The following is a 13,107-nucleotide window of genomic DNA, read 5'->3' as shown; positions in this document are numbered from 1 at the left end:
GGTCCTCATGGGCCAAAAGATACCTTTGTTCATGAGACCAGCTGTAGCATTCTTACATGCCTGCAGCAGAGAACACATCTGACCCCCACCAAGAGGCCCACAGCTGGGGAAAACTAAGGAAAATGAATTAAAAACCTATTTATATTAACCATGAAAAAGGAAGATGTCATCAGACAAATTATAACATTCATTACTTCTGTGTTCTTAATATTGGGATGCTGAATAAGATTTAATATGGAAAAAATGAAAATTAAGGCATTGCAATTGGCAAAAGCCAATCCCAGGAAACAGGTGTTGATGGCAAGTCCAAAAAAAAAGTAAAGCAGGCATAAGTGTATGCTGTACCAGTAGGCAGAGCAGTATGTGCAGCATTGGATTTCTGGACCTTAACTGGGGAGACTGGGATATCTGTGACCACAGAAGTAAGGCAATATATGATCTGTGAGTATATACTGTATAGGGTTGTGATGAAGAAACAATTTTAAGCATCTCACAAATTGTTGCAGAACAAGAAATGAACAAGTAGCAAGAAAAAAATCAGGGTCAAGGTAGCAGCAAATCATATTGTATCTTTTATATTCCTACTAAAAAACTCAAATATTTCATTCCAGTATGTTACACATTTAACTTATGGAACCAACCTTTAAAGGTGACATATATGCCAGGGTGAGATTCTCATCCCTACCATTAAAGTGAATTTCATTCTTACTAATAAGGGTAAATTCAAAATATTAAATTAACAAAAAGCTTTTATTGACTAATATTCTCATGTTAAGAATCTTACTCATACCTATTTATCACGCATGAAAATATTTCTTTTCAAGAATATCGATTCTATTTATCCAAATATCAGATAAATATTACAAATGACCAAGCAGCTATCTTCTGAATTTTTAAAGGATATCACTTGCTGCCCTCATGCACAAGATCTTCATTTTCACATCACTATTTACACTTTACAATTTTATCAGTATCATTTGCACCACTACCATGGGAGATTGGGCATATAATGCTAACCTTTCAACACTGTATCCACACATGGGGATTCAACTGAACAATTTCACATTCTCTCTATTCAACAAAAAAAAAAAAAAAAAACTCTTAAAACCAAAATTCCCTTGATGGAAAGGGAAAGTAATATACAATTTCTTGTAAAATATGCAATGTAAAAATACCAGCAAATAATACTATGCAGTTTTAACACAGTATACTGAAAAATGTTTGTGAACAAAATTTGCTAGTCACAAGATGTTTAACTTTTCTTTATTAACAATATGTTGCCAAAAAATTAACAATTTTGAAAGAGGAGTCTACAAGACCTTATGCTCCACCATGTACTTTCACTGATACATTTTAACCTTATTTTGTAGGATTTAAAGTTCATGGTGCAGTCTTAAATCCAGTAATATGCTGCATCTTCAACATTGCAGATATTAATGTTACTCATACCATACATTCTATATCAAAAAAACGAGACACTGACAACCAGGCTACAAATGACAAGTACATACATCATTACAGTATGGAATGATCTTTTGAATCTGCTTCTCACAAAATGGATTCCCAATTCAAATGCTTGTCTTCAGTAAATATCTGTAGTTTAATACTATTTATTCTTATTTCACACTGTGTTGTCTTTGTGTCTATTTATGGAAAATAGATTATGTAGAACGTGTGTTCATTTTAAAGTACTAATGCTTGGTACCTCATTCTTTTCCCTAACAAGTTTTTTATAGTTAGTATTACTAGAAGTAAAACCCAAATTGGAGGAGCAATTGACGACCTCTCCCTTTTCTCTTCTATTATGCCAAACATTTCACCAGGTTATTTCCATGGATGATGCAATTTCTTCATGAACAATAAAAGACTGGCTTCAGTATTATAATGTATAAAAATAATTTGTAATGATTAATTGTACTAAATTCCAGCTTCATCACTGTAAAAAGTTTGCTAATTTTGTGATGTGACAGGTGAAATGTTCTTTTGACTGTTCTTTACAAAAAATTTAACAAACTTCTATCACTGAAAAATGGTACAGCATATCATTTGTCCAACTTGTACACAGGTTATAAAACCTGAATCCAACCTTGCTAACCTTCCATATCAGTTGTGTAGTGTCCTAACCTATCCATTCTTTAGCTAACAATTCCAGTGACATCAAGAACTGTAGACTATAGTTACCCAATTATCTACATAACATTTTTCACACAACAAATCCTGCTCCTTGTTCACTGGCCCACTTCTTGTCAGGGAACTGAATCTAGAGTTCCCAACATCCTATCCTTAAAATATGAGTGTTTGCCTGAATACAATTCCATTTAAATCATTTGAGAATTACATTTTTAGTTTTAATATTACAAATCAGCAAAAAATTTTTTAGTACTGCAACTGGTACATTCATTTGCCCAGATATATTATTTTATACTCCATTACTAAACCAAAAAGAAACTTTCAGGTGTTACAATTTTTTTTTCATTATTCACATATTGGATACAATTAGGAACTTTTTATCATATTAATTCAAGTGAATAGCAAATCACTTATCTTTCCAGATAATAAATTCCAAGCATGAAATTCTCTTTAAATATAACATGAAAGAATCTGATGAGACTGAAGAAGCAAGCTTCGTACTTATTCATCTGTCCAAACATACCACTAACTCCCAAAACAATATAACTGTAACATCCACTAGTGCATACTTTGACTAGTGTTTCACAATTTCTTGCACATCGCTGTCATACTCTTAGTGAACCACAAACAAAAGTGTAATCCTTCTCAATAGTAGTACCTGAATCTTATTACCCAGCACTGTAATTTACTGATGGCAAACATTCCACAATTTCCTCTTTTTGTCTTAATTACAACTATACAATTTTAAAAGTAGGCTCATATGATGCATCACATGAAATGTAAATGTAATTAAATCACAAGATACCAACTTTGGAGTCAAATGAAAAATATCTGGAACATTTGAAGTATGAAAATAACGTATGAATGTAGTCTCCACAGTTTTACTATCCGAGAATGGACACAGGCAAAAAACACCTAGACAAGTCTGTTCTCCTGCAATGTTGTACTTTACATCCTAGTTTTACACTTAACTTACATAACCACTTGCTTACTCAAACTTTTCATGACACATTTGTGCTTCGAGGTTTCCTTCTGTTCAGTCACAGCGCCTCATAATGGCACCTCCATTAAAGCACAGCATGATTGTACATCATCCATGCTATGTAGTAGTCTCATACAGCTCTATAAAATAAATAGCATTCATACTCCTTTAAGCATTACTGCAATATTTCTCAGTTAACCTCAACAGGTTTTAAAAGTCCACCGGAAATGTGAGAAAACTATACAGTACTGTATTATAGAAAATATACAACTGTAAATATAATAACAACTTATCCACTGTCATCTTGGTAAGTTTAGCTAGTGTAGATGACGAACTGCTGGTCCTCTGGAGAGGGCATTTCAACTTGTACAAATTGCTGTGTAGAATTGTAGTCTGTCTCGTACTGAGGTGTGGTGTTTGCAGCTGCTCGCATGTTGTTTCTGTAAAGACGACTTTCTTGAAATATATAGGTCTTCATGGCATTCAAAGGCTTAAGTACATTTATTACTGGAAGTTATTACAAGATGAAAAATACAAAAACGCTGTAGAAAATGCATCAAAGTTAATGTAAGGCTAAAGTATTGTAATCTAAAGTTAAGGCTACCACAAACACACAAACTGTAATGTTTTCACAAAATTACAAAGGCTATAGAAAATTCTACTTTTAAAGTGTAGAATACCCACCACAAAATTTATTATAGCAGACAAATTGTTCGAGTAGAAAAATCAAGAAATAAATGATACTGATAATATACACTGACTACTGGCTCAACTATAAGAAAAATCTCATAGTTCCTATTTTCAGGGCTCTGAAAAAGTATGTTCAGTAGTCTGGTTAAAACTAATTAATAATTTCCTATATTGAAGTATGCAAGATTTTTCCCATTAAAAAGAAATACTTAACCCTGTTAGAAGATTTTTTTTTACTTAACCCTGTTAGAATATAATCTTTTTGCAAGTCACAAATTAATGACTAAAAATTCTAACCATTTCCAATAAATATCTTTTTTATTTTCTTTGCATTCTGCCTATCTAAAATCCTGGGGAACCTGTATATTTAATAAAACAAAAATTCCGGGTGATAGCTGCCTACAAGGACAGTTTTCATAATTTAATCCGTTGCACAAAAAAATTAAGAACTGAGAGCTACACATCAAGCTGATTAGTTTAGACCAGGGTGTCAAACTCAAATCCTTTCGTTTTTATGGTCTTCTGAGGGCCATCAAAGATTTAAATTACTTATGACTCATTTATTAAGATTTGCAAATAAAAGAACCTTATTGCCAAATTAAAATATGAAATAAATTAATAAATAATTGTCATATGAATGAAAGGTAAAACTTATTATGGTTCGTTTTAACAGGTTAGTAACCTTAATTAAATTTTCCTCAGTTCTAACAGTTATATATAAGTAGCTCGAGTTGAAAAATTCTTGGCACCTCAACTTAAGACCATCCCGAGGGCCACATTTGGCCCGAAGCATGAGTTTGACACCCCTGGTTTAGACTGATAACTGCCGTGAAAATTTTTTATTCTTCTGTAATATGCTCAAATTTGTAGATATTCAAGCAGGCAAATTTCAAAACCTATCAGATTGAATGTTTCACTACTGAAGCATTTGTGTCATACTTCATTGTATGTTAAACTATGAAACACTCAAAATAAATTTCAAGTATAATAACAAACCTGAAAACTCCATAAAATGAGGCCATACTGAATATTTTAACACAACCCTAGTATGAACATTAACACTCTTTCACAAAAGCCCACGAGTTAATAAAGGTTTACACTGGTGTAACTTCATTTATGAAAGCTAGTTTAAAAAAAAATATGGCAGGGATAAACGCAGTATTCTCATATAAATATACAAATCATTAATGCTTCAACATAAAACTTTGTGAAAAATGGAAAAGTCCAGAGCCCCAAAATTGGTAAAAATTTGTTTCCAAATGAACAACTGTCACTATACATTAACTTTAACTACCTGAAAGGTTACCTGACAGGTGAGTAAACAAAGTTTAAAGTAACAATCCAGTGGTGACACTGGTACAACAAGAAATATTAAGCCAAAGCAGCACATGAGCTGCTCAATACAGGAAGCTCTTGTTCACTCATTCTCCTCAGAAATATTCCTATTACAATACAAATATATCTGATATGAATATTGTACAGAATGGCATATGGCATACAGCCTGGTAAGGGTAAAGGTGGGCTTAAAAGTACAAATAGCTTTGCACTGTGTCCTGGGTGCTAAGTGTAAATTAACCATGAACTCAAATCACCCTATGATAAAAAACTTGGGAATGATAAAAAACTTGGGAATAATCACTACTCCAGGTCCTAGTATGGCAGAATATGGACTATCATAACAGGGCTTCACACAATGTGGCATTCTGTCATCATACAGGTCCTTCATTACCAAAGATATATGGTGACTAGTTCCCCTCTCCCCAAAAAAAAAAATATAAGGTGTTTCACTTATAAAATACAGAAAACAAAAGTTCCTTTACAACTGTCGGTTTGCTGTAACATAACCATACTAAAAAATGGTCATGACTATCATTAAACAATCATACCAACTTACTTTTATTACATCAAATTACCACAATTCTTAAGCACAAAATGCTATGAGAGTACAAAGTAAATTACCTACCTAGATAACATCCTATAGTATATCACAAAATATCTAGGTGGTTCTGAGAGCTTTTTTGCAAGAGTTGAACTGGACCTCTACTGTCCTCAACTCCTTAATTCAAGATATTATTGAAGAGAGTATCACAAATACTGTTACATCATAAATACTTTTAACTTTAGGCCATGATTCTACCCAAAAATGACTTGGGATCTAGGGATAAACTCCTGCAGGTCCAAGTAAACAAAATGTACCATGACACATGCCAATCTGCTCCTCACTCAACCATACCAAGTAGCACTTACAGTCGAGTACAAAAAAATACGAATTATTGCAATAGTAATGAACAGAACAATGGGCAATCAATTTTATCAATGATCCACCTTTTCATGTCAGGTGTGAAAGAAATCTAGCAAACTCCAAGGTCAGCTGTAGCTAGCTAAGGACCTACAGTTCAAGCTCTAAGTCTACATAATGCCAAGATAAACAAGGAACTGTTAGGAGCAGCCAAAAAGGCCTCTTAAAAATATATGCACACACGAGTTCTTGATAGCTGACTGAGAAAAGCTTTTTAATTTTTTCAGAAATATGAAGTCGGCCATTGCAAAAATCATGGTAAAGTGATCAGTGATTTGGCTAGGACTAGTCACAAAGGATGCTTTTCCTGATAAAAAACCAATAAGCACAACCAAATTCATTATAAGTTTAAGGGAGAGGCACTGAACTTTTCAAAGTGAAAGGAGCTTTACCCCAATTCTCTTCAAGAATTTTATCCAGTCCCTCAGATCAACTGACATATTGATTGGTCTATCTGCATAAAGGTCACAATGCAGCCACTTCTGGGGGTTCCATGAGAACAGCAGAAGTCTGGGTGGATCTGCCTGCCAATTTCACTGATGGGTCTTAGGTTGATCACTAATCTACTTACTGGTTCCTCACTTACAACAATGTTTCTCCTGCAGAACCACAGTGAAATGTCCTGAACCTCTTCTATTGTAGCCTATTGATTACGCTTATCTTCTGGTCTTGAGCTGAGATCTTGGTTAGCTAATTGCTCTGAATAACTAACAAAGATAACACTATTTTAGGAGAGGCATTTACAATGTAGGGATACTTGTATTGCCTGTCTTACTCTTATGCCATTTTTCATACCCTTTCCTCTGATGGTAAATACAGTCTTTAAGATGCCACTGCTGGTGTTTAACCCTCGAGATCATGGAGGGAGGAGCTCTTCATTCTCTGGAATTATCCTGGCTCCAACTAACCAGAGGTAAACGGGTAGGAAATTAACAGGTTCCCTGAAGTACTCCACTCACAGACCATGTGCAAGAATTACACCTATTATTACACTTTGAAAAATGCAAATGTCTATTAAACCCTAAGACATCAGAGAACATGGTGTAATGTTAATGGTGAATTGCATTTCATGGGAAACATGGGATCCTATACATAAGTAGGATCTTCTGTTTTCCCAGTGATGCCTGAGGTCCATTAATTTGTTGAAGATTTACTTTAATGTAATGGGATATAGAGTTTTAACTGAAGTTTCACTTAAAAATGCTTGTTAGTGTAGATCAACTGAGAACAGGACAAAAAAACTAACTTGTAAAAAACAACAATTATTAAGAAAATCTACAAACTTGACTATTCCTTAAATCTGCTCCTTCCTCTCTGTCAAAGTGACAATCTTTATTAGTTGCCATCCGAAGACAATTTCCCTCAATCGTTACTAGTTACTAAAAGGCATTTCTGATGCCAAAGAAAATTTCCCAAAGTTGTCATTAGTTACAAGAGCAAATTTCTCAAGCCAAAAGTCCAAAGAGGACACAATAAAGTATGCAACAGAGAAGTGCATATTTTTCTTAAACTAAATAAAAAAAATTGCTGACAAATTGGTCTTGACTTAAGACATTGCAATGAAAGCTATTGTAGCAACTGGCAACAGGACTCTCATACAAACATTACCACTCATGAAGCTTCAGATGAATTCATATGAATTTAGGTTACCTTTAAAAAACTCAAATTCAGTTAATCAACAAAAATAAATACAGGCAGTCCACGGGTTACAACGGACTCGGCTTACGCCGTTCCAAGGTTACGACACTCTTCAAATATATTCAAAAATTATTTCCTGGTTACAATGCATGTTCTGCATTTACAACACTGATCCAGTGGAAGAAATATGGCTCTAAAAGGCAGAATGGTCAAAATTTGGAGGTTTTTTAAATGAAAAACTCAATAAAAATGCAGGTTATGTCATTTTCAAGACACTCAAAGGATTAAAAGTAAGATTTTCTTACGATTTTTGATGATGTCCTGGTTTACGCCAATTTTCGGCTTATGCTGCAGCGCTAGAATGGAAACCCTGTTGTAAACCGGGGACTGCCTATGTACTATATACATTACATATATATACGATTAATTTGTCTGAACACATACAATATTAACATGGACTTCTTATGAGAGGCCTTCCAATCTAAAATATGACTGCTGGTCACAAACAGATGAAAAAACTTTTACAACACATTATCTACATTAAAAACTGAGTGAAGTGGGATAGTCCTCAAATATCCATGGGTCAAACAAATATAACCAATTTGAAAGGAAAATTATGCTTCAATGTTGCATTCTTTTTTAAATGATCAATGCCAATATCTTTCAAGTGAAAATCAATCTTTCAATTTACTACTAGATTTACTGTACTGTTTCTTCAAGACTCAAATTTACATTTTCATACTATGAAATTTTCTTTTCCTATTATAAATACAATACATAAAACTTTTCTTTAATCATAGTTCGCTATGCTAGATTCACTACTGCATCCCAGACCTAATCAACCAAATTGGTTAAGTGTATGGTGCCTTAAATCTCAAAATTTAGGTTGTTCAATTTAGCATGATGAGGGTTTAGGCTGAGTACTATCTGTACAGGAACTCTCTGGGTCACAGGGCACTAGTTTTAAGGCAGAGGAGACATTAAGATACTGCATATGATGCCTTTTTTTTTTTTTTTAATTACTGTACTTCTGGAAACAGATATAAAGAACAAGTAAATTCAGAAGAAACAGAATTAAAGAAGTAATTACATGTCAAATTTCAACCACAAATCTTAAAACTTCCAAGCAAAATTTTATGCAAGCAATGCAAACGCTACTGTTGTAAATTCAAATACAGAATTAACTTACCATGCAGTTTCACATAAAAGAACCAATCAATCGAATTAACTTTCTCTCCTCTTATACCGGGACACCAAGAAGAATATACTCAATTTACTTTCCCTTACAGGTCCCAAGTTTTCAGTACATTTTACAATACCTTATATGTAAGTGCAAAGCTTTTATACTGATCTCTTGGTTTTATACTGGTACACCACACAAAATATGCATGGTAACAAAGATTTGATCAGCCATTGTCAGTCTCTTCACCAGAAATAAATAATAAAACCTATTTTGATTGTTATTTCTATAAACATAACATACAGTAGACAGAACATACAGTAGTCTTTTACACCAGTACTACAGTATACATACATACACACAAATATATATATATACAGTATATATATATATATATAAATATAAAATATATATATATAATATATATATATATATATATGAAAAAATATAAAATTTTAAGGTGTTCATCTCAATATATATATATATATATATATATATATATATATATATATATATATATATATATATATATATATAAAAATATAAAATTTTAAGGTGTTCATCTCAATATTCTAAGTCAATATCATAAGAAATTTGTATAGCTATAGTATGGAAAGTGATTTCCCCTTCAGTGGAAGGGCTCAAGATTTTTTCACCTACCGGTATTTGCCAGAACACCAAAGCTGATGATTTCACAGCAGATATGTTTAAACTAATTTAATAAAACCAGACCACAAAAAAATATGTATTATACATTCCCAATTTTACTGTGGCACTGAAATCAATAGACAAAGCATACAGAATCAGAAATGACTGCCATCAAATGTACTGAATCTCAGACTAGTTGAAGTTGGGATTTTGAGTTACTTGTTCATTGATACTCATGAAAAACAAAAACTTACCAAAATTGAGAATTTAGTTTTTGACAATGTTCACCCTTATGCAATCACATTAATCTTCATCCTGTTTTTAATTAAACTTACTTGCTCCCTAGAAGTGTTAACCAGATTATTTTAACAATTTTATGTATCTGACAAAGTTATTTTCATAACTTCTTAAACAATAATAACACTAATCTTTATCTTATTTTTATAACTTCTTAAACAATGAAAACACTAATCTTTATCTTAATTGGGGTTTTATTCCCCATAGGTTATATTCTTGAGGGATGAAAATAGACTTTTTACACAGTATATCATACATTATATATCATGTATAACATGATATGTAATGTATGACATGACAGTGAGATCATTACTCAGTAGTTGTCATAATCCTTAACTGTGATTTGAAATTTGAGCACAATTAAAAAACACAATCAGTAGATACTGACTTAATGACCATGGGAGGCCATAATTAATAGTTTATTCAAAGTCTAACTTTGGAGGAATCATTTTTGTCCAAATATTTTTGATAAATGTGTCAAAATAATTAGCCCTGAACTTCAGACCAAATTCAACGTTTTGAAAAATGCTTCCCATCAAAATTAAATTACTGACATATGAACAACTGAACTCCATATTTTAAAGGAACTCTCAAGAATAAACAGAAATGAGCTTTAAAATGTTTATTGCAATGCTTCTGCTAAGGAATGTCTTCAATTTAAATTTCCATGGTAATATTTAATGTATCGAATTTGTTTCTTGGATGGCAAAAGTAAGTTACCTAGTAATATTTATAGGTAATAGTATATTAATAAATTTTATTTCAGATTCATAGCTGAATGTTCAACAATTTCAATTAATCTGGCATTCCATCACCATGTCAATGGAATATCACACTAATTTTTTTAAAAGTAAGCCACGTGTGATGTAATGTACTTTACCTACTATCACATCTCCCCCCCAAAAATACTTAAAATATGAATTTGTCAAGTGAATTGGTAACAAAAAAAAAAAAAAACAAGGGTTTGATGTAGGAAAAACCTATTTTTGGTAGTCGCTGTTGAGTCCTCAAGGAGTTACCTTCCATGGGTCTGTCAGAGCTCCATGGTGACCAAACTTGTATCAAGGAATTCTCTTCTAGTCAATCTCTCAGCCAGGTATTGTGTCATAATGATAAACACTATGACACGTGATGGAATATGTAATGGACTCAAAGATAAGAGGGCTCTTTCCTTTATCTTACAGCGAAGCTGTACCCTGGTTGTTTCCTTCATCAAACCTGCTAGAAGAGGAAGTGATTATAGCGCATGCGCAGTCTGCCATATTGTCGACAAACAGACTGGCAAGAGACCAAGGAAGCCATTTCTTTCTGTTGGTCAATGCAAGATGATCCCTCACCCAAATCCCATGCCTTTTCATCAGGGAAGTGGATAGGTTTTTGAGGACTCAACAGCAACTACCAAAAACAGGTTTTTCCTACATCAAAACCTGGTTTTTGATAGCGTAGTCGCTTGTTTCATCCTCAAGGAGCTTTAAAAAGAAATTGACAGGTGACGAAATGGCTTGAGCTCTCAAATTTTAATCCCAACATCCCAAAGAAAAAACATCTCTGGTCCCAGGTCAAGCCACAAGTTTCAAGGCCCATTCTTTATTCCAAATACCCCTTTGGTAACAAAGAACAAGAAACTAAACACGAAGTTCTACAGTGACTTACCTTAGCTTGCTTGGTTTGGTTGCAGTATTGTCACACTTTCCCCAAGTGACAGCTAGCATACCCACCCATCAAGAAGATCCCTGGTTTTCTGCTGTAGCCCCTATGGGGTTAGGACTAACCATACCACCTACTCATTCATAGTGTAGTCGAATTTGTTCGAGTTCATGGCAATATTATTTTAACAATACAGTCCCTGATGACCACACTGTACATTCAGTGACTTCTTCGAAAGAGACATGTCTGAAGGAGGCCAACAACGTACTTACTTTCCTAATATCCTGTGACCTAGGGAAGGAGTGTGGATTTGCCTTTTTAATCAGGGACACTAAAATTATTCTCAGCCCTTGTAGAAAGAGTGGTTTGTTTGTGCTAGGGTGTAAGATAATAAAGAACATTGCCTTTTGCAGCATGTGAGTTGTGATTGTATTGGGTCTGCTGAATTGAGGGGTTGACAGAAGTCTAAGCACCTTATTCAAGGACCAAATAATTGGAAACCTTTCGGGAGTGGGTCTTTGTAGTGCAAAAGACCGAAGAAGGGAAGTGACAATTTCTATACTAGAGTCAATACCAAATCCATAAAGCAAGGGTTCCGTTAATGCTGCCTTGATTGTTGTAACAGCGAGGTACTTGTCTTCAAAAAGGTATATGAGAAAATTTAAGTGTTTCCACAGATATCTAAACTAGGCTCTCAGCACGATATAATCTAACCATATCTTCCATACGGACTGGTATTGTCGGATAGATGATGGCCGTAGTTTTTAAACTAGGTACCTAGCAAAGTTGGGTGAGTAATTTTCATGGTAGACAATATTTTAAAAATCCCCACATGAAGGTCTCGGCTCAGAAAGGAGGATGTGTAGACGACTTTCCCTCCTACTGTCTGGGATAGAAAAGCGGACAGCAGTGGAACTGATCTCTTTGCCCGTTGTTGGAGTAGTAATAGGTACCAATGCCAGTTTGGCCAATTTGGGGCAATTAAGTAAGCTGTTCCTTTGAAGGTTAGAAGTTTATTTAAAACCTTCAAAATCTGGGACAATGGAGAAAAAGGTATATTGTCTTCCATTTGTTCCAGTCTTGTAGGAAGGCAGCTCTTGCTGTTGCTTGACTGTCCAAGTTTGGAGACACATACACTGGAAGTTTGTGATTTTCATGTGTGGCAAACAGGTCCACTTCCAGTTGTGGAAGCATGTTGGCTATTTTTTGAAAAGAGTGGTTGTCCAACATCCACTCTGTTGAGGCTGTTGTTTTCCTTGATAGAGTGTTTGCTATTACAATGAGAGACCCTGTGAGGTGAATTGCAGACAAGCGCCACTTCCCTTGCTTGCGCTATCAGAAGGATGGCTAGCATTACCATAATGAGAGGAGGTGAACATGATCCCGACCTCTTGGTGCAAAATGTGCTTCTCTTTTGGAGGTTTGAGTTTTTTGGAAGACAAAAAGACAGCCATCAGCTCCAGGGAATTGATATGACAACTCCTCAGAGTAGCTGACCACCTCCCTGCTACCTGACGGTCCTCCCAATGTCCTCCCCAACCTGTCAATAAGGCATCTGAATGTATTGTCACTCGTACAGACGGAGAAGTCAGGGTG

General features: G+C 34.3%; 1 protein-coding gene across 1 annotated transcript in view; it reads right to left on the bottom strand.

Moving 5' to 3' along the window:
• Positions 1 to 736: 736 nt before the first annotated feature.
• Positions 737 to 13,107, bottom strand: part of LOC136833164 (transcriptional repressor protein YY1-like) — a 44,213-nt gene continuing 31,842 nt past the window's right edge. Inside the window, exon 5 of the mRNA XM_067094880.1 lies at positions 737 to 3,552. Within this exon, the coding sequence (XP_066950981.1) occupies positions 3,426 to 3,552 (127 nt within the window). The 3' untranslated portion in view covers positions 737 to 3,425. The remainder of the gene's footprint in view (positions 3,553 to 13,107) is intronic.

The sequence above is a fragment of the Macrobrachium rosenbergii genome, chromosome 51 (assembly GCF_040412425.1).
Source record: "Macrobrachium rosenbergii isolate ZJJX-2024 chromosome 51, ASM4041242v1, whole genome shotgun sequence".
NCBI lineage: Eukaryota > Metazoa > Arthropoda > Malacostraca > Decapoda > Palaemonidae > Macrobrachium > Macrobrachium rosenbergii.
Note: the sequence above shows the minus strand (reverse complement) of the source record. Positions and strands in the feature narration are given on the sequence as shown.